Genomic DNA, 24,891 nt, shown 5'->3' on the forward strand with positions numbered 1-24,891 from the left:
CTTGGTTAATAACGCAGGACCTATTAGATTGGAGATTCTTTTTTAGACCCTATTTAAGGAGTGGAAAATGTTTAGCAATGACTTTTTTTATAACAAGTTAACATTTATTAAGGCCAAGAGGACAATTTATAAGAACACTAGGAAAAAAAAAAAAGAAAACCTGTTTAGATAGTAATAGTAGTTTTTTTGTTTTCATTAAATTTTTATTATTAATAAATATAAGTACAGGAATCATTTAGAATAAAAATTAGAGTTTTGTTATTAGATAAACATGACATCACGCCAAATTCTGTCGCAATATATTTTGCTTTGGATCATTTACAATTTTCAAGTGTGCTTTTCTCAATTTTAGATGCATAATACTAACTGGATTTTCAATGGAAACGATTTCTCATTTAGTAATATATGACGGAAATCACAACATAAAAGTACTTTTAACGCCTAAACAAAATTTTTTCTCACATGACCCTTATAAATTGCTGCTAAAAGCCACTCGATAATTAGCTGGATTGGTTGAGAAGATTGGAAATAAATGGAAGGAATAAAATTTGATCACTTATGACTATATATACGGCATAATCATTCCCGTCAGATCACCGAAGTTAAGCAACTCTTGAATTCCCTCTCCTTTTCCTGATTCCTTTACAGTACTAACCAGCCGAAGTTTAAGCATAATGTAAACAGACATCTTGCTGCTCAACTCCCCACAGTCCCCTGTTAGACACAATCCCAAATAGTATCCCTTTATGTTCCAAGTGGTAATATGCTTTGTCCGAGGTGAGAAAGAGTAAAATGTCTGATTTTTATTACGTATAAGATTATTAATATTGATATGAAACGCCAACCGATCAATACGAACGGCAAGCTAAAAGCCAGGATCACCAGAGCTTTTGTGGGCTTAAGTCAGGAAACATTAACAAAGTCCTGTAGCTGATTCTGAGGCTGCCTCTGGACTGTCATCTAAGAGAAAAACAGGTTCATAGAGTAAAAATCAACAGCACAAAGAGAAACTGGCCTAAGTTCACCCGACAGTAACCTCTGACTTCTTTGCATGGCATGTTGGAACGAGACATCAACGAATTCGGCTACAAAATGAAAGATGAGCTAAAGGAGGATGCTGCGAGGTAAAATACAAGGTAGGGAAACTGGCACGGTCTATCCTTCTCTCAAGGGTAGATGGGCCTGTCTTAAGCCATGACAGGCAACCCATCTAGTTATGGCATCACAATAATAATAATAAAAAAAAATAAAAAAAAAAAAAAATTTTTAAATAAAAAAAAGAAAAACCCTTGATAGCTCTGGTGAAGCATCAAGTATTCAGCTACAGACAAGATTTGAATTACATTACAAACTCGTGTAGTGAGTTCAATCTCGACTGCGGCCGCATATTACGTTACGTTTTTACGTAAAGGAGGACGACTAAAGAATTTAAATTGGGAGACACTTGGAGAAATTTGGTTCTTGTCCAGAATTCAACCTAATTTAAAAAGAAAGAAAAATACTGAAAAAAACTTTATGATGTACGTACCTGTAATGGAACAAATGTCATATGCCAAAAATTATATAAATTTATCAAGTCGTTTGTTTTGTTATTTTTTTTGTATAGAAATTTTTTTTTTCATAGTAATTCGTAGGCATTACAAGGCTAATTTTGATTTCTACTTTTGTCTCTGTAATTCAAATCGAGTTGCTCCACTTTATTAGGTACTTGTCCGGGTGTTTGGAGGTGTGTTGAAAAAAAAAAATGTGGTAGTATGCAGGCAGGCTCAAACCCGTGAATGTGGAGAAAGGTGTTTAAAAAAAAAAAAAAATGATAGTAGCATGAGGAGAAAATCAAAACAGTAAGCAGCTAGGGTGAAGAGAGGTACAAAAACAAAAAAAAAAATTTTTTTTAATTTAAAAAAAAAAAAAAAAAAAAGTGGTAGTAGACAGGCAGGCTCGAACCCATGACATCAAGCGGAAAAGAACATGAAAGAAAATCTGACGTCTTAGCCGATGTCTCCATGACGCGACCAGAAGTGTTGAAATTAGCCAAACAAAATCCAACAGTGACAATGACTTGCTAAAATATAGACAAAAAAAAAAAAAAAAAAAAAAAAATCGACTCTTCCTTGTACAAAATGGCCGAGTTTAGGGTGAAGGAATTAACGTTTTTGGCCAATTTTTCGATATTTGTCGTCAGAGACGACAAGCTTCAAAATGAGACCAATCTTGTCAGGATCCGTCGCCTCCTTCAAAAGTTTTTTTTCGAGAGATACATACATACATACATTTAAACAGACAAGTGAGATTTATATTATAGATGGCGGGTCAAGACATCTCAGTTTCTCATATAATTTGATTTTCTTAAACTTCATTGAATCGCATGATTTTTTTTGGAATATGACATTTTCGTTCTGTGAGAAGTACATACATCATAAAAAAAAATTTCTGTTTTTATTTTTTAATTAGGTTGAATTCTGGACAAGAACCATAAATTTTATTTTAAAATATAGAATTTTATTGAAAATCCAACTTCCAAAAGGTGCAGCTATAAATAAAAGAATTTCTCCTCCTCATTTTACAGATTAAGAAATTCACAAAATAAAATAGACATTCCTTGCATTTTTACGATCCTATTGTGTCAAAGTTTACATGCAGCAAAAGTCATTACATAAAAAACAACCACCCCCAAACACAATTATCTTAACAGTGCCGTAACCACCTAACCATTAAGTAGAACAAACACAGGTATTCTTATAATGTATGCACATACCGAATTATATTTATGTGTGTGTGTGTATACATGAAATTTACATAACATTATGTATAGATTTCAATATTTACTTCAACAGTCAGTAATACCTTGGCCCCTGAAACCAATAGTACCCTTGATTTGCAGCTGATTAGGACATGAACATTGCATGAAGAAAAAACAAATACATGTGTGTGCGTGTATATATATATATATATATATATATATATATATATATATATATACATACATACATACATACACACACACACACACACACACATACAGGATGGCCCCAAAAAAAACAAAAGCTAAATGGAGGCTATCTAGAACATATGCTGTAGAACGGAGAAAAAAACGCCAAAGACCCTAGTGTTTTGAAGAGATGTTTTGAATATAATAAACTAGTTATGACCAAAGTTTCATTTCATTCAGACAAAACACTAAGAAACGGGGCCTAATTAGAGTTGGGGCCTGTTTTTTGGGGGGTCACCCTGTATGTGTATATATATAAAAATAGTTATATGTGGTAAAAAACAAGGATAAAGATTGCCCAATACGTTACTAGAGCCAAATGGTTTTTTATTATTATTTTATTACTATTATTATTACAACCTCAAGTGTATTAACTTAATTCATTACAAATTGTTTCAATAGACAGGATAAAAAATTATGCGTCCATATCATCAGATGATTCAAGTTTTTTTTTCCTCTTTCTTCCCTAAAGTAGATTCCAATTCTAAAACCTACCCAACAGAATCTATAACTGATTTCTTACCCAGAGATTTTATGTAAGTTATATTGGACGCATCTTAGCTCTGTCTATCCATCCCCCCCACCACCACCACTGTCGTCATAGACGCTTGCTGACATTTTAATTCCGTTTCGGCTTTGAGTCACGTGCAGGTCTTCATCCAGAACCCAACAAACTTTTTTTGACACGCTTAATTATCTATTTCCCTTTCTTTTCTTTTTTCTTCCCCCCTTTCTTGCCTTGTCTTTATAATTTTATTAAAAATTTTTAATTTATTTGTTTATTGCTTTTCCCCCCCTTTTCTTTTCCCTTCTCCCCTTTCTCTTTTTTTACTTCCATTCTCTTGGTTTTTAATATCCATATGTAATCACAAAAACCATATCTTTCCTTTTTATTTTAATTTTAATCATCTGACGATATGGACAGATAATTTTTATCCTGTCTATTGAAACAATTTGTAATGAATTAAGTTAATACACTTGAGGTTGTAATAAAAAAAAACAAAAAATGAGAGAGAGAGTGTCCAAAAAGTAACTAAAAGGTTGAAAATCTTTGTTATTTTACGATTAATGATTATTTTTTTTCTCTATTTCAGATATTTTACAGATAATATTTTGGAAATTAATTATGGATAAGTATAGCATTGAACAACGTATGCAAGTTGTGAAATTGTTTTACCAAAATCAGGGGTCAATTGTTTTGACGCAAAGAGCTTATCGACGGCATTTTCATGTAAGAGATAGCCTAAGTCACAACACAATGTTAACAAACCCCAAACCCTGCTGCAAGAATTGAAGGAAAACGTCAGGAACAAAATAAGGGAGTTAAATCGCAATCCAGAGATTCTGCAATCTGTCATGAATAATGTTTTGGAAACAGCAAAAATACACGATGCTGAAAATGGGCAACATTTAAAAGACGGTGGTGGGGGATAGACAGAGCTAAGATGTGTCCAATATAACTTATATAAAATCTCTTTGGGCAAGAAATCAGTTATAGATTATGTTGGGTAGGTTTTAGAATTGGAATCGAGTTTAGGGAAGAAAGAAAGAAAAAAACTTGAATCATCTGATGATATGGACGCGTAATTTTTCATAAAGATTGTTTAAATTTTGCATTTATTTTTTATTTTATTATTTTACATTTCCCAATGTCTTAGTCGGATGGTGATAGAATTACAGAAAGATATCAAAAATAAAGAATCTATTTAAGTTCAAACCCCTTCAGTGACTTTTTGGACAGCCTGTATAAACCTTTCGGACACCCAGTAGTGTATATAAACAATGGGAACCTATCAATGAACAAGCCATGATATTTTCAAACAAGCTTTTCTATTCTGCTTACTTTTATTTCAGTGAACAATTATTCTGTCAAGCAGTTCAACACGTGAGTGACTGAAGCAACAACAAAATAAACAAACAACAAAAATTCTTGAGACGCACTTCAAACATTTTACGGTCAGTGAAGCAGAGAGAAATATGTTAGCTGGAATCCACCCTCAACTGCTGCTCAATAACGCTGACGTTCGGTCTTTTTTGAACTTTCACAATTGGCATGAAGGCATCGTGACAACATAAGTATTAACAGAGACTGAAAAGCTTTAAAACTAACGCTTACAGACGTAAGTACCAAGAAAGTAAGTAAATTAGTGAAAACAAGATACATTCTCAAAGACGATATTACTTTTTTTATTCTTTGATTTTGTATGTATATATATATATATATATATTTTTAGATGCATCAGTAGAGTGGCATTAAAGACTGTCTATCAATCGGTCATACTTCAGTTTAAAAATATTTTCTTTGATTAGTGATGCTTCTATTTGAAATATCATTTTCATGGCAGGGTCATTAGGCTTTTAGTTTCTCAAGGCCCTTCAACATATCAAGTAACCTAGTTGAATACCTGCAAATTTTACATGTTCTTTTTGTAAAATTTATTGCAAAGATATTTAACATAATCTTTATCTTTCATCCCAAAAAGTATTCATATAAATTTATTTTAATGAAATGCAGAATTAATTTGGCATATCTATAATTTAATTTGTGTATGGCACAATCACGTTGACACACCGGTTCTTGCCAGATCACCGAAGTTAAGCAACGTTGAGTCTGGCCAGTACCAGATGGGTGACCATTCAGCAAGGCTAGGCACTGTATGAACCTTCTGGGAAGGTTGGGCGTGGGGCCATCACTAAAATCAAAATAGTATTCAGATAACCTGGGGGGGAAATATGGTGACACTGGAAATTAGAGCCTATGTACCCAATTGTTTGACTTCAACTTCGACCTAAGAAATCATCTGGTTCTTGTCCAGAATTCCCTCCATATTAAAAAACAAAAATAAAGAAAAATCTGTATGATGTATATGCCCATAAAGAAAAGAAAAATGTCATATTCCAAAAATCACATAAAAAAAAAAAAAAAAAAAATCAAATTTACAAAGAAGCGAGGATGGCGTGTCACACTCCATTTTTAATAAACAAAGATAATTGAATTTGAGCTTCAGATATTTTTTTTGCTTATTTTCAGTTTGTAATGGCTACGATTCACTAGTAATCGCTTAAATGCGTAAAATAATTGAATTTCTATATTAAAAATAAGATTTACATGATCAATTTATGTCATTTGTGAACTATAACCTTTTTCATTCCATGACATGTATGTACATCATAAAGATTTTTCTGTATTTTTGTTTTTTTGCTTTGGTTGGTTGTTTTGTTTTTTATACAGAGAGAATATTGAACAACTACCAATCATCATCTTTCACTAGTAATACACTATAAATATTAGAAGTGGTGAAGCAAAAATTATATGCCCTGCGAAATATTTAAACCCAACAATTCAAGAAGCAGTAAGAGGACTTGTGACTGACTAAAGGATATCTCCTCCAACTCTCTCTATGACATTAGTAATTGATATATTTACTCTGGTCAGTAGTTTGTCTAAAATTTAAGAAATTTAAATTAAAATAAAAACATTAGTATTTTGTGTAAATTATTGAAGATTCAGATTTGCACAAGTGGCTTTTAGTGAGAAAGTGACACCCATCAATAGTAAAGAGGACTGTCACACTATTTTATACAGAGTAGTCAAGAAGTCACTGAAGGATTTTTTTTTTTTTAAACTTAAATGGATTCTTTTATTTTTATGGTATCTTAATGGAATTTTAACAAAGAAAATGGCAATTTGTTTGGGAAAAAAAAAACGAAAAGAAAAAAATGGAAAACTATTTATAAAAAAATAATATTTTTCAAATGGTTTCCATTTGCAGTTTCACAAACTTGTGCTCTTTTCAAAACATTATCCATGACAGATTGAAAGATCACTCGATTACAATTAAATTCCACGATTTCTTTCCTGATATTTCCCTTCAATTCCTGCAGATGAGTTTCAAGTTTGTTGATGTGAACTTTTTGTTTGAAAAAAAAAAAAAAAATCATGGCTAATCAAATTTACCAACTTGTTCTTTTTTTTTTTTTTTTAATAAATTTCCATTATTTTTGTCGCGTTAATATTTTAAGATACAATAAAAAAAAAAAAAAAAAAAAAAAAAAAAGAATCTATTCAAGTTAAAAATTCTTCAACTTCTTGGCCACTCTGTATATAAGATATTTTATATAATTTTGATTTGAAGTGAATGATGACTGCTTATTTTTTAAGCAAATTTAAAGTATCCCAACTGAATAAACAATGAATTTGTTTTGAACAACTGCACAGTTGGATGCATCAATATATTAACATATGCAAATTCATAATGTGTATGCACTTCCTTTTTTATTGGAAACTTATGTGACCAAAAAAGTAATGTCAGTATATCTGGTCATTTTTTTTTTTTTTTTTTTTTTTTTCACGGAGTTTGATGGTTGGTCCACAACTTACCCGCAATTCCACCCATTTGTCCAGCAAGCGTTTTTGGTTAAATTCACACAGAAGTCCTGATTGGGTGATTGTGTAGGTGTTTTCAGACAGGCTACCTTTACCACAGGCCACATCACTGAAGAAATTATTCTTCTGCTCACCAAGGATCCCAGAACGACCCATCAATGGTACAGTTTCGTTAATCTATGAAACAAAACAAATAATTATTAATATATATAAGTAAACACATACAGCATGGAGAGGAATTCTTTTCTTTTTTTATATAGTTTGCATCAAGTTTTTTAAAATAAAAAAAAAATTAAGTAAAAAGTATTTTAAAAACCAAGATGCTAATGTTCATTTTTTTATTATATATGTTAAGTTCTGTGTTTGCAAAATGTTAGTTTCAAGTATTTCAAGAAGCGAGCTTTGCAGGGTGATAGTGAGTTTGCGAAGTCAGATACTTATCTACGTAAGAATAACACACGTTTGTACTTGGCTTATAACCTTCCATAAACATTTGCTAAAACTGAGATTGTCTGGTTGCCAAAGATGAAATGCAATACAAAAAGTGGGTAGACTCCCTCAATTGTGCAAGAAAAATTACTTACACTAGAGAGTATACTATACCTTTACAAAGCCATAATTCACCATGACAGGGTCCGAAAAAGAGTCATATCTAATAGGTCCGGCACTGTCAGCCAAACTCCAACTTTTCTCCTATAGTCACAATGTTGTTTTACAGGATCTTTAATGAAATGTGGTCTGATGAACTCTGATCACTTGTGCCCCTCAATGTACATACTACCGACTAACCTAACAAGCAACAAAATCCCACCCTTTTACTGTTGAGGTCTAGATGTCAGACTCCTAAACTTTGGAATTCCCTCTCTGTTTCCTGCTTCCCTGACTGTACTAACCTGCTGAAGTTTAAAATGTAATATGAACATACATTTTGCCGCTCAACTCCCCACAGTCCCCAGTTAGAGATGATCCTAAATAGTAGCCCCTTATGTTCCAAGTGGCAATATTCCTTGTTTGTGGTGAAAAAGAGAAAAAAAATTAAATTAACTGGCGTCACTAAGGTAAAAATTACAAGCTTAATAATACAAAAATGATTAGTTCCAAAAATCCAAATCTGTAGCTAACAACTCGTTTGAAAATAAAAAATAAATTAAAAAAACTCGTATTTGCATTATTTTTATTTCGATGTGCATCTAATTGTTACAATTTTTAAGAAATAATTAAAAATCAAACATTCATTTAATACATTTGAAGAATATTTAGCATCAAAGCATTAGCAACACTTTTTTTTTTTTTTTAAACAGAGTCTGCAAACAGGTAGATCCACCATTGTTTCTTATTTAAAGTTCAATCAGTAAATTCCAGGCAGACATTCAAAAGAAAAATATTTAGACAGTCAAGCACCACCCTAAAAAATTATTGGCCCATATGACATGTGCTGATGCTAATTTGTGGACATCTGCACAATTAGGGTTGCTCTTCCATGCCGTCTACTTTTTTTCTGAATACCACATAACAGCCACCCTGTATTCCCTTAAAGGTGTGAAAATTCCACAGCAAACAACAAGGGAGATAAAAACAGTGAGATTATTTTACCGTTCACGAATCAAAAATAATCCAAGACAAAAGCAATGTCTCCACAAACGCAAATAGTAAGAATTTGCTGCAAGATTTTTTTTTTTTTTATGAACAGATGTACCTAGCGTTGCATAGGTATTTCTGTGAAAATAGAGACATAAACATACCGGTTTCAAAGTGTGTCAAATGTTTTGCATGGCGAGCAACTGTTTGTCAGAGGTTGGTTGTTTAACGGTACATTAACCATTTTGGGAGGATATTTCACGCTGAATCTGATTATTTTTGAAAAAATAGTTTTTTATGCTTCAAGTTCTTTATATTTTGAAATATTTTTATTTATGATGCTTGGTTTGATTATTTTGAAGAAAAATATTGTTTTTGTAAAAGATGATTAAGTTTTGCAAAAGGGGGGTGGGATAATGATTGGTGCATTTTTGGTCAGGATTGGTTGGTTGTTTTTGTTTTACGGCATATCAACCCTTTTCAGGTTATTTAATGCCGAATCTAGTGATTTTGAAGAACAATTCTTTAATAGAGTATATTTATTTTTTTAAGTCGGTTTCTATTTAAACCATAATTGGGACCCTAACAGGTACTACCACTCTGGGTCAGAGTGGACCTGGGAGCAATGGCAATTAAAGGGTGGCTCCACACTCCCCAAAGCCCGTAAGCTGGGGCCTCACCATCGGATATAGTTTAAGGTCATATCCTGGACCTTTTGGTCAGGAAGCCAGGATCTTCTGAAAACCTAATCTAGTAGCACCAGATGCTGAAACAGATATTACCATTTCAGACCAAAGTGGATCTGAGAGCAATGGTAACTAAGGTGTAATACCACATTCCCCACAGTTCCCAAATGGAGCCTTACCTTACCACTGGATGTCTTAAGATCATACCGAGGATCTGTTTATCAGGAGTACAAAACTCATTCTCAGATTTGTGGATTTCGTACTAATTTACATGCCTGGACAACAACACTAGATGGAATAAATGAAAACGAGGCAGAATGATTTCGGCAGTTGAGAGAGAGAGAGAGAGAGAGAGAGAGAGTGTTGGTTTTGATCATTTTGTCAGTGTTATGGTGGTGTTCCTCTTGAACTTTGGACTGTTCCTGTTTTTTTTTGTTTTTTTTTTAATAAAAATTTGGTCCAAACAAGGCATGAAGTCACTTGATGTAAGAAGCTAAAAAACAAATACTTTAATGTCAAAATCTAGTCAATAATTAATGTTATATGAATAGATTACAACCCACAAAACAGCAATTCTTCCCTCTTTGTCAGAAACAGTGCTCATGGAATGTAAATACTAAAGGACAAAATCAAGTAAGCAAAAGTTAGGTTACCACAAGTAAACCAATGGTTCACTCTCTACTCTTTATAATATGATTATATCATGAATTACGTTTCAGTTATAAATTTATAAGTATACTGCAAAAAATGTAACAATGGGATTTTATTGAAAATTATTTCGTTATTAATTTAAAAAGAAACATTAAAAGCATGTTCATACTGTTTAATTTCTTAAGCAAAGTTTGACAGTTTTATAGAATTTGTAAAAGTTTCAGGTTACAATCTTATTTAAAGTTTTTTCATATTGGTAGCTTTGTTCAAGAAATAGCATTTTTCTTTTCCTTGGTTAAAAAAAAAAAACTGCCGAAAAACTTCGTGCTACAAGGGGATTTGTGTACATTTTTATTTCTTATATCAAATATGCCAGAACACACAGCCATAATTATTTAAACCTATCCATATTGCAAGAATAGAAATTAGATTGGTTAAAACCATTGTATGACTAGAATTCAAAAGGAATCATCTGTAGACATGAGAAAGATTGGCAAACATCATGGATGAATGCAAATTTGTTTCATCCGTTTTGTTTTTTTTTAATCAGATAAACACATCCTTAGAAAAAAAAAAACAAATATATATATATTTGTAAGCTTAAAGGCCATTTTTTCGTTTAAAACAAATCTGCATTGTCCTGGCTTTTTAAACTTACAAATTTCAATTCAAATTTAAACAATTACAATTCACTAATATGTGCATATATGTGTGTTATAGAAAACAAGAACATTGGTACTGTCGGTTTCAAATTTAAAAAAGGGGGGCGCATTTTCCAGGGTGACAGATATAAACAGAGGCTGAAGAGAGTCCGACATAGGCAGTCAAATATAGGTAACTTGTTTGGATTTGAAACCAACGATACCAATGTTGTTCTGATTTTATGTAACAGAAAAAATATTACTTTTTTAATTTTATTAATTGTGCACTCTGCTGTTCTCTCTCACTAAATACATGCATATATATATATATGTGAACATTGCAAAGAATTTACAGATTGATCAACGTTTTGACTTTTCCATGTCATTATCAGAACTCTAAATGAATCTCAGTCAGAAAATAACTTTTTTCTGACCGAGAGATTCATTTGGCATCCTGACGACGACATGGAAATGTCGAAACGTTGATCAATATGTGTAAACTCCTTACAATGTTTATATAATCTTATTTATGAAATCTAGGCACATATTTAGCACTTTGAAAAATATTCAATTTTAGTTCATGTTAACAATATACTTTAACTTAAATACATATAAAATACAATTACGTTATTAAATCATAAATCTTTAACAAAGGAAAACTTATCAAGATAAGAAAAGCTCAACACTAGTAAGAAGAGCAAACAAATATATTAAATAAAAGATGAGGAATAATATTTTTTATTTACGTATTTCTATATTTTTATTTATGTTTTCTATCTTCTTTCTCATCTATTTTCTTATCTTTTCCTTCCGTCTTATTATTTGCTCTTGTTTAATGAGCCCCATTATATCATAAGTGACCCATGTTTTTCTTTTTTTACTATTATCGACATATATACTACCTTTCTGATTCATCCTTATATGTTGTATTTACTTTTAATCATTTTTTACCATATTATCCTTTATACTCATTTCATATCTAAATGTTATGAAGCCAGTTTTCATCTATTTGTATAATTCTGGTCTTTCTCATCTTCTGATGAGAAGCATTTAGCTTCGAAATGCTATGGCCTAAAGAGGTTTTTTTTTCTCCCTTAATTTTCCCCTTTACTTTTCCTTATTATTCTGATGATGTAATAAGGTTATATATAACTTATTCTTTTTCTTTCATTTAACATATATTTTTCCACAACCTCTGGCCTTGATGGAGGGCAAACTAAAACTTGCTAAGGTTTTAAATGATCTGAAATAACAGCAAGGAGAGACTTGACTCCAAATATTTCTCATATGTTACATCTCCTCTCTTTTGGAAATAGAGTACGATCATGAATATCTCCAGTATCAAATAATCCTTATACACTGAAATTTATTTTATGTATGAAAATCAAAGAGGGGAGATATGAGCCACAACATAAATATTTGGAATCAAGTGTTTCCTTGCTGTTATTTCAGATCATTTGAAACCATGGCAGCAAGTTTTAGTCTTCCCTCCATTAAGGCCAGAGGTTTGAGGGAAATATCAGACATTTTGTAATTCATATGCAAAACTAGAAAAACAAATGACTATAATTGAAACATTTCATGGTTGTAAAAAGTGCCAAAAATAGGCTCTGGATGATCCCCTTAATGTGCAACCTTAAGGGCAAATGTCACATAGCCCAATAAACAATTCAGATCATTACCTTTCCAACAAGCCTTCATTTGTTAAATTCTGATCAATATTCGCTGATATTTAGAACTTATAAAATTTACAAAAAAGGTGGTGCATATATATATAATCTGGTAGCCAAATTGAATATTGAAATACTGACATCTTTGGTTCTATGGGACGAAACTACATGGAAATTTGCTGGCTTTTTGAAGATTATAATACTAATCTATGATTAAAATTTTATGACAATTGGTAAAAAAGGAGCTATATTTTCAAATCAATAAAATATGCCCAAATTTGCCTACATTTGTATATATAGTGTCCTGTAGGCCAGCTTCAGTTTTGCTGCTTTGGTTGTCTCCACTGTGGCCTTACCAGACCACTATATATATATATATATATATATATATATATATATATATATATATATATATATATAGAGAGAGAGAGAGAGAGAGAGAGAGAGAGATAAAGAGAAATATGTATAAAAGATATTGAGCAAAAAAAAAAAAAAATGTTGGTTTTGTCAAAAATTATATTGTTTTTGCAAAACTCACTTTGCCTTGATTTAAACAATCGAAATAAACTAAGCTTAATGGGTGATCAGACGTGTTAGAATTTACTTTTTGTTGTAGACAGGATATTACATTACTTACATAGTAAATGTACATATACATATACAATTATCCTATCCATTTCTACACGTCCCCTCTTCATGCACAAAGCCATGTACTTTAGTAGAAAGAATGTGGCAAGTTTCATCAGAAAACATTTGTACCAATGTAACCTCTCCATTTTCTTGTACGCACGTCTATTAACAGCGTTTCCTCAAAATGAATAAATAAAAGTTACCAATTTTCACATATAAGCACTGTATCAGAAAACAAAATACAACAAAACAGACATTTATTATCTCATTAACATTTTCACATATGGCATTCTCGGGTGTTTTTTGTTTTTGTAATTCTTTTCTTTTTTCCAGCTTTTTTCTTTCTTTTTTTTTTTTAATTCTTGTCATATTAAGAGGATTCGACAAAAATAAACACATTGAAAATGCTTGCGATACTTATAGGATATCTATTGACTTTTTATTATTATTTTGACACAAAAATGATTGGAAAAGACAAAAATCTGTACCAATTAAAACTGAAAATTAAAAAATTTAACTAATAAATATAAACTAGACTTTTTGTCTGCTTTTAACAGGCAAAAATTAGAGCCTGCTGACTTAGAATTAGTGCTTATTGCCAAATTGATGGTTGAACATGGTTAAACTTCTCATTTTAATAAATACAAATCACTAATTGAATAGATACCATAATACGTAGATCGCTGTCCCTAATCATAAAAGTCCATACAAAATTTCAGCCAAATCGATTCAGTTAAACATGTGGTGACTAATGCATATTGATTCCTAAAGGCATCAAATGGATACCATAATACTTAGTTTGAAGCACGTTATCATAGCAAAGATCTATACAAAATTTCAGCCAGATTGGCCCAGTAGTTTCCAAGGAAAAGTGGAATGGACAAAGAATATAATATAGAAATTATAATATAGGGGATCGGGGCTGGGAACATGAGTACCTCATTCATTCCTGCACAAAATCAGGTATCCCTGCTAATAAAAAAAAAAAGTTACTGAAATATAGTTAATGTTGAAGAAATCAACAGTCTTCTTCCATGAGAAAAGTATCAAGAAAACATCTTTACCCCTGGTCCAGGAAATGACAAATAGGGTAAAATACAACCATGAAATTCTCTGTCAAAAGTAAAGTTTTTCAAGTGTTTGCTTTCTGCAAATTCTCATTTATAAACATCTGAAGACCTTTTCAAACCGCCCAAACCTTTAAGAAAAAAAAAAAAAAAAAAATGGCAGCTGGGATCTTTTTCAGGCATTTTTCTTTCTTTGCTTCTGCAGCTTAACAATTGCAATGAAAACTGATAAAAATGTCGGCACTTCCTTTACTTTTTATTCGTCTCTTTCTTTCCATAAAGAATCTGCAACATTTCATTTGGCATTTGATAATTTTCCTAAGGTACCCTCCCTCATTCCCACAAGAAAAAAAAAAAAAAAAAAAAAAAAAAAAGGAAGAACAATCCTTCATTTTTAGATGCCTTGTGCACTATTATATATGAAGAATGTTTTCATTCATTTTTAAACCCATTTCTCAGTCGCAGACATAAGGAACAAAGTGTCATAACTTCCGGTGTCTCAACATTATTCTTTTCTAACTGAAACAAATTTGCCCGATTTCATTTTGATATTTTTAACGCCCCCCCCCCCCGCCCCCCAAAAAAAGAAACAAAGAGGAAGGCAAAAAAAAAAAAAAACTATTAAAACAACATTCCTTAATTTTTACAATTTTGTGCAATCTAGCATATAAAATTATTTTGCCAGAGGAGGTTAATGTAGTTGCTAAAAGCACTATTACCTAGTATGTATTTATATAAAAGAAATTTAAAGGAAATACAACGCAGAGGTGTAACAGATAGATAAACTGAAGAAAATTAAGATATGATGAAATAAGCTATTTTTATATTTTTTCTGATCTGTGCAAACATCTTTTTGCTCATTTTGTGTGTGTGTGTGTGTGTGTGTGTGTGTGTGTGTGTGTGTGTAAACAAATCGAGCTTAGGTATTTCGGACGATGTCAAAACATTGTTAATTCACGACTCGCACAGCAGCCGCCGATTTGCATAATAGTTAGGAACCTTGACTGTCGTACACGCGGTCTGGTTTCAATCCTGGTTTGAGGTAATTGCCTGTCTAGCCGCACTGATGAGCTGTGAAACAGCGAAACAGTATGTGGATGACACACATATATATATATATATATATATGCGCGCGCACACCCACCCACTAGCTGTATTTACCTGGCATTACTAGTTATTTTATATTTTCATTACTATTAATGGAATATTTATTGAAAAATAAATAATATAACGTCAAAATGTTACACATGCGATATTGGCTGATAAAAGTATTTAAAATAAATTAAAAATTTGATTAATTTAAATTTTAAAGATTTTTTTTACCACTGTTAAAAAGTATTAGATTTTAAAATTAAATCAATTAAAGGATGAAGACCTAAATGTTAAAGCAATATTAAAATTAAAAAGATAAACATTGTTAATTTTTTTTTTTTTCTTAAAATGCATGTATTTTTTTTTTTTTTTAATGGAGAAGAAATAATTTGAAGAAAAATTAGGATGCTGGAAGCATTTATTTTTGTTTACCATTTTTGCAATATACATTCACATTAGACCCTCTGCATAATCACACCGGTGTTTGCTCAGAGATGTTCCGGCAATCTCTTTTGGCATTGTGTTCTGCAGTCCTGAACCTGCTGCCTCAGAACTGTGTGCATCGTTGTCACATTTTCAGACACCTGTATTGGCGAACTATCGTGATATTTTTAAGTTTTATGCATTCCCTAGTAGTCTCTGTCTATTGCTAACAGTTTTATGACCAGGGCTTAATAAAAGAAAATGTAAAAAATAAAATAAAAAATAATAAACCGGAGTAGAATTAAATTCATGCAGTCATCTGTAAGTATATTACTATATTGCTAATAAGAAGGTCCAACAATATGAAATGAAAATTGGCTGATTATAAGCAATGTTTGATTTGTCAGTTTAAAAACTCAAGATAATTAAATATGCCAGCTGTTCTGACCCATCAATGTCCAGGAGTATCTATACTTTCATTTAAGCAGACTTCATAATATTAATGTAAAATTTTAACAGATAAATAAAAAAAAATAAAAAATGAAGCTGCAATTTCTAAAGTAAAGTGATATACATGTTCCATGGCTAAAAAATATAAAGGCATTAAATTGCATATGAAATGAATGGTTATGTTAAAAGGATGAATTGTGAAGGGCAGCGAGTCGAGTGTTTGACAGTTGAGAGAACACATCGAAGTTAAGAGTTGGTACAAATTGCAGCATCAGTGAAAAGGAAATTTCTTTTTAGTTTATATTGAATATTGAAGTGTCCGATCGAATAGGAACAAATAATTTTGAATGATGAAAACACAAAAAAGTATTTTTTATGAAAATTCATATTTTTGTTTATTAGCTAAAGAAAAAGAAACATTGCTTATTTTGGGATTAGTTTAGATTGGTGAAATTGTAAACCATCATAGCTCAATACAAAATTAACGTGCAAAAAAACTTGCAGAGAAGTTAAATAAATACATCATAAATAATAGTAATACCTGTAAACAATAAAAATAAGAACTATACAATGAAAAAGTGTGCAAAAAAAAAAAAAGATTTCTTTTTAATTAGTAAAGAAAATCGTTTTATTTATATTATTTACATTCTTCGAACTACCATTCTCATCTTTAGTGTTATTTTCACAACGTTTTGTTCGATGCAACTTCCGACCTTCTTCAAGTGTATCTAGCCGAACTCAGGAATCTTTGTCAATCTTGGGGAATCTGCACAAAATTTCAAACAGAACCTTTTATTCAATCCATGGAAGCAGCATGCTCCAGTTCCATCAGTCGTGACTGGGTAGAAGTCCCAAGTAATTTGCAATTGTATTTTTATTGTTTCCCACACTGAGGATTGAACCTTCATCCTCCAGAAGAGTAACTTACAACTGCATTTTTAACAAATACAGCAGCACTTGTGGTTCCGTTTGAAATTCCATGCAGATTCCTGAATTTGACAGGAAGATTCCCAAGTTCTACAATATACAGCTGAAGAAGGTTGGAGGTTACATCGACCAAAATGCTGTGAAAAGACAAGAACAGTTGGTTGGTTGCTTGCTTGTTTTACGGCATATCAACCCTTTCCAGGTTATTTAATGCCGAATCGGGTGATTTTAAAGAAAATTTTTTTAATAGAACATATTTGTTTTTTGCAAGTCGGTTTCTTTTAACCCATAGTTGGGACCCTAACAGGTACTACCACTCCGGGTCAGAGTGGACCTGGGAGCAATGGCAATTTAATACACATTTATTGGTTTAAAAATCAAACTTAGAAAATTTGTGCGCTTTTATTCCACGGTGATGCTTTCCAATTGTCCACAGCAGAAGGAATGCATAGGTGCATGTAAAATGAATTAATGAAGATTTTTTTCTACACCCAACCCCGCTATGTAAGTGTTGTTTAAAGTTACCTACGCAGGTTTACGTTTAAAAAGCCAATACAAAATCACAGTTGAATAAAAGCACATATTTCTTTAGTGACAGAATGCCACAAAGAAAGAAAAAAATTACAAACTGACCGTAATCCTAAAGATGCTATGATCACCTGAAGTTTGATTTTAAACAAATAAATGTTTGTTAATTTTTATTCATTCATTTATTTTTAAATCAGCATTATATTAGCTTTCTTAAATGTAAAAATACACATTTCAATTTATATATATTATACTCTCCATATATGCCAAGAAATCTCTTTACTTTCATTTTGTTTACCAAATTTCTTTTATTAACCTTTTATGACCTGGTTGAACTAATTTTTCCAGTTGTAAATAAATGAATATAACAAAATAAAGTGGGAATTGTACGTCAGATATCTCCAGATTCCAACTGTCCATTGTTTCCATTCAGTATACCGCCATCTGTCTCAGAGTGGAGGATTTTGTTGTCATAAACACACTTTTTCAAGCACTATGGATAATAATCAAGGTAAGTTTATGAAATGCAAAAATTCTCAGTGGCATTTTAACTACTGAACTTCATAATTTTTCCAGTTTGAAGACAATCATAGTATCATTACTCTTTAAACTAACTAAACTCAAAAAGAAATCTTTTTTTAATCATCTACATCATAATTCAGGTCATAAAGGGTTAAATAAGATTTTGAAAGTTAATTTGTTTATCATTACAGCATCATTTGGTTATTCAATTATTAATTGAACCAAACTGTTATATAAACCTATAACTCTTAAGATAATGTTTTTAATAATCTCTATAAAATTATTATGTAAATACATGAGGATTTGCCATAACTAAAATTACACTCAGTTTAAATGACTTTCCATTTGACAGTTCAAGTGCTTCCGATTTTCTTTCCTATTTTTTAAGGGTCACTTTTTTTTCCTTTTTTTTTTTTTAACTATTAACACAATATCAAAATGGTTGACTTGTTTAAGAAATCGAAATCTAATACGGTAGATTTAATTTTGTAATTATTTTTTTTTTGATTTTATACTACTGACTTTTTGATTTCAATAAATATTTTTTAAAAAAAGTTCAATATGTAATTATGAAAGTTATGTTGACACAAAAAATATACACATAAAATTGCCTCATTCACATACACACATGTATATACACACACACACACATATATATATATATATATATGTAACACAAAAATACATAAAACACACATACGATACAGTGGTACTTTATAAGAAACACAAAGAAAATTCTGTACAAAGAAAAATACGAAGCACAAGAAAGAAAAAAGGCAAAGAGACAAAGAAAAGCAAAAGGAAAGAGTGTCTAATGTTCCTCTGCAGATTTGATATCATAAAATAATTCAAAGGGTCTACAAAAATACTAAAAATATGGAGAGCTGAGATTAACCATCCAGTTAAGACAACACACACTTAATGCGGTAAAAGCTTTAAAGTAACAAAAAAAAAGTTCATCTTTTTCCAGGCAGACATCTCTATTTTGGAGGGTCGGTTGCTTCTTGGGTTTAACAAGGTAACCCTTATTAGTTTATTTTATGTTAAAATCATGTGCACGTTCTATGTACAAATAATTTGTAAATTAATTTTATAGACATATTTGTAAATGATAGATTGTATTTAACTTTTAACGTCCTATTGTAAATTTTCAAAAACCAAAACCTATGTCCTATAAAAAATTGCAATAAAAAAATATAAAAAATTGCTAAAAATAAGTTTACTCATTTAAATGAGTACGATGTTTTTTTTACAAAAAAAAATATCATTTTCACCCTAAACAAAGTTAATTACCACTTGGAGCTTGAGGAGCTATTATTTGCAATCATATTTAATAGGAGACTGTGCGAAGTTGAACAGCGATGTCTGTTCACATTACATTTACACTTCTGCAAATTAATACAATCAAAGAAGCAGGAAACAGGGAAGGAATTCTAAAGTCTCAAAGTATTTCTTGCTTCCCTAACTGTACTGACCTGCAGAAGTTTGAATGTAATGCAAACAGACATCTTGTAGCTCAACTCCCCACATAGTTTCCCGTAGACATGATCCCATTTAGTAGCCCCTCACGTCTAAATAGCAACAGACCTTATTTGGGCAAAAAGAAAAAATACAGTTAACTACCTTTCTTTGCCTTGCAAAACCTATCCCAAAGCTTACAGATATTTGTTAGGTACAGGCAAAAATGGACAAAAAAAAATAGGAGTATACTTTTGAAAGCCAGGTTCTCAATTTTATTGTAGGCTTCTGACTACTTTTTAATTGTATTTCAAAGATTAAAGCCTAAAATTAATTTCCAAATGGAAAAAAAAAATTTTACATGTGAAAAAAAAAGATATAATGAAAAATATTTCCGCGGTGACATTCGGAAGCTGACAAATTCAGCTAAATTTGGAAGTTAAATAATTTCATTGTAAAAACCTTTGAAAGATTAGTTTTCCGAGTCTACTTCAAAGATAATTAATAAATTCATAAGCTATTGAATTAAAAAAAACACCTTGTTTGTACAAAAAAAAAAAAAAAGTTTAATTAACCCCCCCCCCTCCCTAAAAAAGAGATTCTGGCTTTGCAGAATCACAACAAACGAAAAATCGTCCAAGTGTGGATCCTACAGAAGCTCAAAATGTTAGAAAGTCAAAACGCTGTCTGAAAATGACGTCAGGTAGTTAAAGGGAGGTAGGGAGTACTGGTTTTCTTTTTTTTTCCCCCAGCCATGCATCCATACATTCCCATTATGAACATGTGTATAATTTTTTCCATTTTTTAATTTAATTATTTTTCTATGTTCCTGCTTTTAAATTAAAATTTCTATTTTTCAAGATTATATAAAAATTATGTTATGCCAAAAGATTCATATTCATTCAAGCAATAAAAATATTAGAATCTTAACATATAAAAATTATGCGAAACATGTAATCTAATAATAAAAAAAAAAAAGTAGAAATATTTTTTGCCATTATAATTGTTTTGCGTGAAAATATTAAATAAACAGTGCTTAATTCAATTATAATATCGGTAGTTCGAGAAATTAATTTTTCTTCGAGTTATATCAAATTCATTAATACAAACTTTAGGGGCTTTTTTTCTGTAATGTTGCTGAAAAAAATTTTTTTTTTTTTATTGTTACTATTTACGATGCTTTATTGTCCTAAAAAAATAAATTCATTTTTATTTATTTATTTTTTTTTTTACTCTTTGATGATAATAGATTTCTATTTCTAAAAAGTTCAGTTCTCGCTTAAGAGAAAATAGGAAATATACTTTAAAATAAACTATTGAAAACCATAATTTTAGTAAAGGTGTTTTTTGTTTGAACAAAAATAATATATTTTCCACTTGGATTCAAATAAAAATAATGGTGTCATTATATTCCATGATCATTATTTGATAAATGCTGAAAATTTCATTAAAATTGGTTAATTTCCTAATTTTTGATGAATTTTTAAGTAAAGGAAGAGGTCAAAATGTTTATACATTCTGAGCATCAGCGTTCATTTTGCACGTATCTATTATTTGTCTATCCTTATTTTCCGCTCTCCCAGACGTTATTAAGACTATGATAACAATTTTAGCCTTTAACTGACACGAAAGGTCACAAAATACCACCTGATAATGCATAAATAATGTTCTAAGCAGAACTCAATTTGATAAGTTATTTAGTGATGGAACTTTCACCTAACAAGTCATCTGACCAGAGAGGTCACAAGAGAGGAAAAAGAAAAGGAAACATCTTCAGAAAAGACAACATATAAGCCATAAAAAGATTTTGATAGCTGAGCAAGAAAAATAAAAGAAAATCCATTTTCATTCTTTAACAATGACAACAAGCTTTTATCATTCAAGCCATACGTTGAAGAAATAGAATCACTGCCAGTAATGTTGAAATATATATATGTATATATATATATATTACACTGTTGACATAAATTGATTACCAAAGTTTTTAATTAGCCCTACGTTATATTTCATTGGACGAATCTATTTGTGTAAAGTTTGACATTAATACATCTGTCTGATGAAGTGAGACTGATAGAAACTTTTGGTAAAAAATTCACATCAAACAACGTAGTTTGACAAAATAGTTTCCGCTTTAATTTAAGCGATTTGACATCAACAAATCCGTCTGATGAAATATGATGAAAGGTTGACCAAAATGTCACATGACTTCACTAAATCCTATTTTCACACAATGTCAGTCATTATTTATATATATAAAAAAAAATGTTTGCTTTTTTTTTTTTTTTTTTTTTTTTTTTGCAAAAGATATCATTCACACAGACATAAAATAGTAGAGAAGTTTAGTTCTTACAAAGACATTACTACAGCATGATTTACAACACATCTCACCTGAAGAAGGCCAGTAGTTGGCACATAACTGGCCGAAACATAATGAACAGGGCCACTCTGTATTCAAAAAAACGTATACCAATGATAAAGGAATCTGTAGTTCAAGATATGGGTCGGAAAAATGTTATTAAAAAGTAATTTTAAATTTTCTTTTTTTAAATAAAACAAATCTTACAAAAATAATTAGGGGAAAAAATATAATTTTTAAATTAAAAAATAAAAACAAAAAAAAACACGTGAACTCGTGAGTCTTACATTATACTATTAAGATATATACAAAGATATATACATAGATTTATATACATAGAAAATCGGTGACATCAAAGAATATCAAAACGTTATACATATACGTACATAACATCGATGTATACATATATATATATATATATATATACACACACACACATGCACAGGAATTGTAAAACAGTTAAGGTCATTGATCATAGAATTGATAAAGCTGGTTCAAATCCACCAGATCTATTTACATTTACTACTACCAGTAGGGATGGTATGAACCCGAGAGTTCTCTCAGCAAAGGGCCAAATAGCAGATCATGTTGAAGAAATTGTTTGCACTATGTACTGTTCTTGCATGAACACAAAAAACTGTATATGCACACGTAAATGTACATAAATGTGTACAGCGACACAGATTAATTTTTACAAACAGACACCAACATACATTTCTAGACACACACATGCAAAAAAAAAAAAAAAAAAAAAAAAAAAAAAGTATATAACTTTGATACAACAAGGGAAGACAATGTTTTCATGAAACACCAAAATTTATTTTTAATGTTAGCCTTATTTTAGCATTTTCTTTTGCACATGTAAACTGAGAGTTTAAAATACTAAAGCAAAGCTCCATTCTTTTAACAACTATAAGAAACGTTTCAAGCACTGGCTAAGAGCACCCTACCTGAGAGCTAAAAATTAAAATTCATCAAGCTAAAATTCACAGTTAACAAATTGGAACAAATACATAAGACATTGCCAAGGCTGCTGCAAAAAAGGTGGGCTCTCTTTATTGTGCTAAAAAAAAAAAAAAAAATTTTTAACTCCCACACCTGACAGTATCCTATATCTCTACAAAGCCACCATTGGCTCATGCTTGGAGTAATGTTGCCACATCAGGGTAGATGCACCAACTTTATCCTGGAAAATCTGTTCTGGCAAAAAATTTACTTTCACCATGATCAATGTTTGTGCAAAATTTGAAAGTCCAAGGTGTGGTTATTGAGAAAAGTGCAAACGGACATTACTAGGTTCAATCCCTCCTTTGTCGGGAGACCAACAAGACCCCACAATGCATTGAGAGGATAACATCAGATTCTTAACTTTCACTTATTTACTTTTTGTTTGTTTTTTTAATTTAATGTCATATCAACCCTTTTCGGTTAATAATTTGGGGAAAAAATTTTATGCTTCAGGTACTTTCTATCTTCAAATATTTCCTGGCATTTGATTTGCTTTTTTTTTTTTGCATAGGAAAATTGTTTTTGCTTTTGACTTTATAGAATACTAGTGGACGTACCCAGCGTTGGCCGAGTGTTTAGAGTTATAAAAGAAAAAAAAAAGTTCTGATATGTAGGTAGGCTCGAACCCGAAACCTTGAGGTCAATAAGCTGATAACTTACTACCATGCTATGCAGGCAGAGAACTGAGAAGGGGTAAAATTTAACAATTAAAATGTTAAACGATTAAACAGTCAAGTAACAGATGCGTAAATTTAATAAGGTCAAACATCACGCCATAGGGAATAAAACGTACTTAACTTTGGCTGAAAGCCAGTTTCTGCGTATGTTTGTTCCTTCCCCACCCCAAAGATGTTAGGGAAAACCAGCTCCCCATAAAAAGGGGAGTGTCTAAATGATTGTCTGATATAAGGGGTTTCCCCCACATTGATCAAACCTTATTGCTTTTCTGGACGTCCAGAGCACGAGTGCCAGGGAGGCTCATTTTGCTAGGGTTCAGTTTCGCTTATATAGGAAAAGCCAAATAAACATGGGGAGACTAAGAAATACTGTGAAAATAGCTTGTAAAAGTTGCCCAAATAAAAGATACACACCACCCCCTTTCGTAAATTGTAGATATAATCTAGGTAGCTTATAAAAGGTTCTAAGAAACAGTAACCACTCCAAGCGTCGCCCTGCCCCCATCTCCAAAAGCCTTTCCTGGACATACAAAAAAATTCACACACACACACACCTTTTATGTATATAGATGATTGAGTTTTGCAAAAGGACAGGGGGGGGGAACATTAATGTTTGATGTATTGAAAGTAAAAATCTTCAGTCTGATCTGGTAGCACTAGACTTATTCACTGGGGTCACATTTCTAACCCCACAGCCATCAATCATTTTCAATCTGTTGCTTTCCACGAATCTCTGAATCTCCGCCTTCATAACCTAACACTTGTTTAGAATAACAAGTAAACAAAAACTTTACAGGATACAAATGTGAAATATAAGGTGTTAACTTGTTAATTTTCTTTGTTAAATTTAACGAACAGAAAGTGCAAAATTGGATACGTTGACTAAGTTAGTGATGGAGGTGTCACATGTACGCATCACACCGATTTATTAGCCAATCGGAATAGATTAACAGTGAATATATGTTTGAAAGTGCAAGATTCTCAGCGGTAATTCTTTCTTTTTATGTAGCGTGAGCGTATACTTAAATAAGTAATTGTGTTGTCGTATTAAATAAATCATAAAAGCAGTTAATACATAACATAAAAACTAATCAAACGAGAAGAGAAAGAAAAATGTAACGATAATTCTCAGGAAAAGACATTTTTAATAC

At 31.2% G+C, this 24,891-nt stretch overlaps 1 protein-coding gene across 5 annotated transcripts in view; it reads right to left on the reverse strand.

Moving 5' to 3' along the window:
* LOC145260432 (uncharacterized) overlaps nucleotides 1-24,891 on the reverse strand; it is a 544,502-nt gene that overhangs the window by 206,269 nt on the left and 313,342 nt on the right. For all 5 annotated transcript variants that reach the window (XM_080118436.1, XM_080118435.1, XM_080118434.1 and 2 more), the window contains one exon: nucleotides 7,371-7,553. In XM_080118436.1, coding sequence (XP_079974562.1) covers nucleotides 7,371-7,553 — 183 coding nt within the window. The remainder of the gene's footprint in view (nucleotides 1-7,370; nucleotides 7,554-24,891) is intronic.

This window comes from Euprymna scolopes, chromosome 36 (assembly GCF_053919585.1).
Source record: "Euprymna scolopes isolate OS-2025 chromosome 36, ASM5391958v1, whole genome shotgun sequence".
NCBI lineage: Eukaryota > Metazoa > Mollusca > Cephalopoda > Sepiida > Sepiolidae > Euprymna > Euprymna scolopes.